Below are 3,940 nucleotides of genomic sequence, written 5' to 3'. Positions count from 1 at the left end.
AACAACATCAACCACACAAACTTAACTCTTGAACGAAATGATAAATTAAGCTTAACCAAATATGCAACAAGATAAAACTAAGTAACCTCTTCAACTAAGCAGACAACAACAATATCCAATATTATTAACAGTAGATAAAAATCCGCAACGTAATTAAACAACAACATATACAATACAAACAACAACATATACAATACAAACAACAACATATACAATACAAACAACTGAATAAACAATACAAACAACTACGTAAACAAAACAAATAACAGCATAAACAATACTAACAACAATTTAAACAATACAAATAACAATGTAAACAACACAAATAAGAGCATAAATAATACTAACAACAACACAAACAATAAAACAATAATGTAAACAATACAAATAACAGCATAAACAATACTAACAACAACACAAACAATACTAACAACAACACAAACAATACAAACAACGACGAAAAAAACAAAGACATGGGCATTATTTGCTGCAAAATTTTTTTTTTACAGAAATGTATATACAATGATCAAAAATCATCATAAACAGCAAATGAACTTTGAACCCACCTGCACGTTAATTTCAACAACAGAAACACCAAAAAATACACAAAATAATCACGACAAAACTTCAAAAAAAATTCAATAAAATAAAAAAAAAACATTTCATTCTTCAAATTACTGAATAAATGCAACATTCAATAAAACAATCAAAAATGTAATAAAAAAATAAATATAACAAAGAAAAAAATGCAAACAAATTGCAATACAGTAAAAAGTAGAGGAGGACATGAGCATCATCACCAGGGCATCACACCATAAAGAAAATAAAATTGGCGCGAAAATAATAATAATGTCACAAGTCGTCATCACCCGGCTAACATCATTATTCAACTCTTTTTATCGCTCGCCTCGCCAAAATTGTCATTGTTATGACCATGGGCTCATGTTCCAAGTCATCGAGGTAGTATCTGTAGCTGTAGTGCTTGCGGCTGTAATATTTGTGGCTGTGGTATTTGTGGCTGTAGTAATTGCTGTTGTAGTATTTGTGGCTGTAGTATTTGTGCTTGCCGTATTTGTGGCTGTAGTGTTTGCGGTTGTAGTACTTATGGCTGTAGTATTTGTGGCTGTGGTATTTGTAGTTGTAGTATTTGTGGCTGTAGTATTTGTGGCTGTCGTATTTGTGGTTGCCGTATTTGTGGTTGTAGTGTACATGGCTGTTGTTAAATTACTACTTATACCTATAAATTAGCAGTATTTGTATTGTTGTGTGTAGAAAGTATGTTGTATTTATCTCAGTAGTGGTAAATAAAATAATAGAAAATATAAGACTTTGGAATGTTATAGCAGCTGTGACATAAAACAACAGAAGCAGCATCAGCAAAAACCACCACAAAAACAACATTATCTACAGCAACTACTACTACTCTACCACTACTACCTATACTACTACTACCACTGCTACTTTCACTACTACTACCACTACTACTACTACTTACTACTACTACTACTACTACTACTTACTACTACTACGAAGACAGTACAAGAACTAGAGTGAGATCTATAAGTTACGGCAGAACTAGTAGCCTCCTCACTCTGCAGTGTTAATGATTTAGTAACAAAAATAAAATATTTTGAGACGAGAAAAAAAGATTAGTCGAAAATGATCTCCTAATAAAAATTTAACTCCAAAAATTTGTTGGCAGGAATTTAAAAGGAGGCGAACGAACAGTGCAAGAACACGGAAAGAAAAAATTATGAATTACTGTTCACTTAATCTCACAGAGCCATTGTTGTTGTTGTTGTTGCTGCTGCTGCTGGTTTGTATTGTAAATACTTCTGACGGTTTTTCAGCAACTCAACATGTTGGTGCAACCATTCAACCAACTACTACTGCCAATACAGTAAATCCGAATTCAACAAATAAATGTTTAAAAGTAATATTTGAGCACAACACAACAACAGCAACGATATCAAAAAAAGTTGCAGTTGTTGAAACAAAATCTAAAACAACAACGACAACAACAACCACATCAGCAGTAACAACGACAACGATGATGCCGTCAACATCTTTGATCCAAATTATCAATATCAATTTGCGGACGACGACGTTGAGTCCGCTAATTCGATTGACAACTTCTCCCTGGCATTCTCTGCAGCTGCAACAAATTTTGCAGCAGCAGCAACAACAGCGACAAAACTTACAACACGGACTAGCGCTACAACAATCGCGAAATTTAAACCAACAGCAACAAAAACAACGACACCAAAAAGAAGATTTCAACTGCACGGCTGACAACAACAAAACGCAACAAGTCGTTTACGATCCTAAACTTCAACAAAAACAACAACAGCATCAAAAATTGCAACAACGACAAATACGTCAGTCGAAACAGCACCAACAGCATCGCAACAACAACAACAACAAAAATTTTTATTTCGTCGTGCAAGAGGAAACACCGCTAAACACAATCGTAGCCGATTTAACATCAACCTCAGGCTTCCAAGAAAATTTGAGTCCCGCCATCTTGAAATCATTACGTTACCAATTTTTGACGCAACCACTTCCGCTGAATGTGGAGTTGGGCGAGGATAGTGGCGTCATTAAAACGAGTGGTCGTCTGGATAGGGAAGGCTTGTGTCCGCTCGCTCCTGTTTGCAAGGTTGGATCACGTTTGCTCGTGGGGTTTTTAAATCTATGGTGTGAAACTTTTGAAAAGAAATATATGGTGATTTTATATTCAAAAAATTAATTATTCATCCAACCATTCATTCATCAATCTATCCAACCATTTATTCATTTTTCTATTCAACCATTTATTCATCTTTCAATACATCCATCCATCCATCCATTCATCCATCCATCCATCCATCCATCCGCCAAACAGTTCACATTGGACGTGGCAGTGACACCCAGGGAGCATTTCAAAATCTTGAAAATCACAATCGAAATCTTCGACATTAACGACAACCCGCCACAGTTCCAGGGACCGAATCCTCAACTCTTTCAATTATCCGAGTCGGTATCAATCGGTACGATACTCTCTCTCGAACCGGCTGTCGATGCAGATTCGGATCTTTACTCGGTCGATAGGTACGAACTGGCGGTTGACGATTCTCCTGGTGGTCGGTTCTTTGACCTCAAGTTGGTGAGGAAGTTGGACGGATCGGAAAGTCTTCAATTGGTTCGTTAAAATTTTTTTGCTGTTTTTCAACAATTATTTTTATTGTTGATTTTCTTTTTTTTGTCTTCTCATTACTGTTTAGGTTCCTTTTCATTTACATGACAATTTCCAAATAGCATCAACCATCAACATTGTGTTACAAATGATTGAATAATGTTGACCAGCTAGCATTAATGATTTGCAGTTAATGTGTTAGAGTTGCAGCATATCTAGAAGAAGCAGTTGTTATAGTTTTAGTAATAAAAGTTGTTATAGATGTGGTAGTAGAAGTAGCAGTTGTTGTAGCTGTAGTAGTAGTTGTAGAAGTAGCAGTTGTTATATTTGTGGTAGTAAAAGTAGCAGTTGTGTTAGCTGTAGTAGCAGTAATAGAAGTTATAACATGGATAATAGTTTTAATAACGGTAACTCATTGTGGTAATATTGATAGTAGTGGTAGCAGCTAAAAACAATGTAAGCCACCGGCCGCCGAAAAATAGTAGTAGTAATTGCAGTCGCAGTTGAAGCAGCAGCAGTTGCTGTAGTTGTGGTAGTAGTAGTATGCAAATAAATTGTCCGTTGCAGCAGTAATGAAAAAGTAGTAATAAATGTGATGACATGTGAAGTAGCAGAGACAATAGTAGTAACACAAATGGGAGTGAAGTAACGGAAGTAGTTGCGCAGACGAACAATGACGTCGCAATGACGTCACATGATGCCGCCTGCTGCGTGTTATTGTGCTCTATGAGGCACTCCTCATTGTTCTCCACAACTTTATAAAGG

The 3,940-nt window shown here is 35.8% G+C and overlaps 1 protein-coding gene across 1 annotated transcript in view; it reads left to right on the top strand.

The window, feature by feature from the left end:
* Window positions 1-2,434: 2,434 nt before the first annotated feature.
* The window catches only part of HELRODRAFT_139327 (hypothetical protein), a gene marked incomplete at both ends in the record, with an annotated part of 25,250 nt that continues 23,744 nt past the window's right edge, over window positions 2,435-3,940 (top strand). The window contains 2 exons of the mRNA XM_009032572.1: window positions 2,435-2,682; window positions 2,914-3,181. Coding sequence (XP_009030820.1) covers window positions 2,435-2,682; window positions 2,914-3,181 — 516 coding nt within the window. The remainder of the gene's footprint in view (window positions 2,683-2,913; window positions 3,182-3,940) is intronic.

This window comes from Helobdella robusta (assembly GCF_000326865.2).
Source record: "Helobdella robusta unplaced genomic scaffold HELROscaffold_83, whole genome shotgun sequence".
Classification (NCBI taxonomy): Eukaryota; Metazoa; Annelida; class Clitellata; order Rhynchobdellida; family Glossiphoniidae; genus Helobdella; species Helobdella robusta.
The sequence above is the reverse complement of the archived record's forward strand: the minus strand, read 5'-3'. Positions and strand labels throughout refer to the sequence as shown.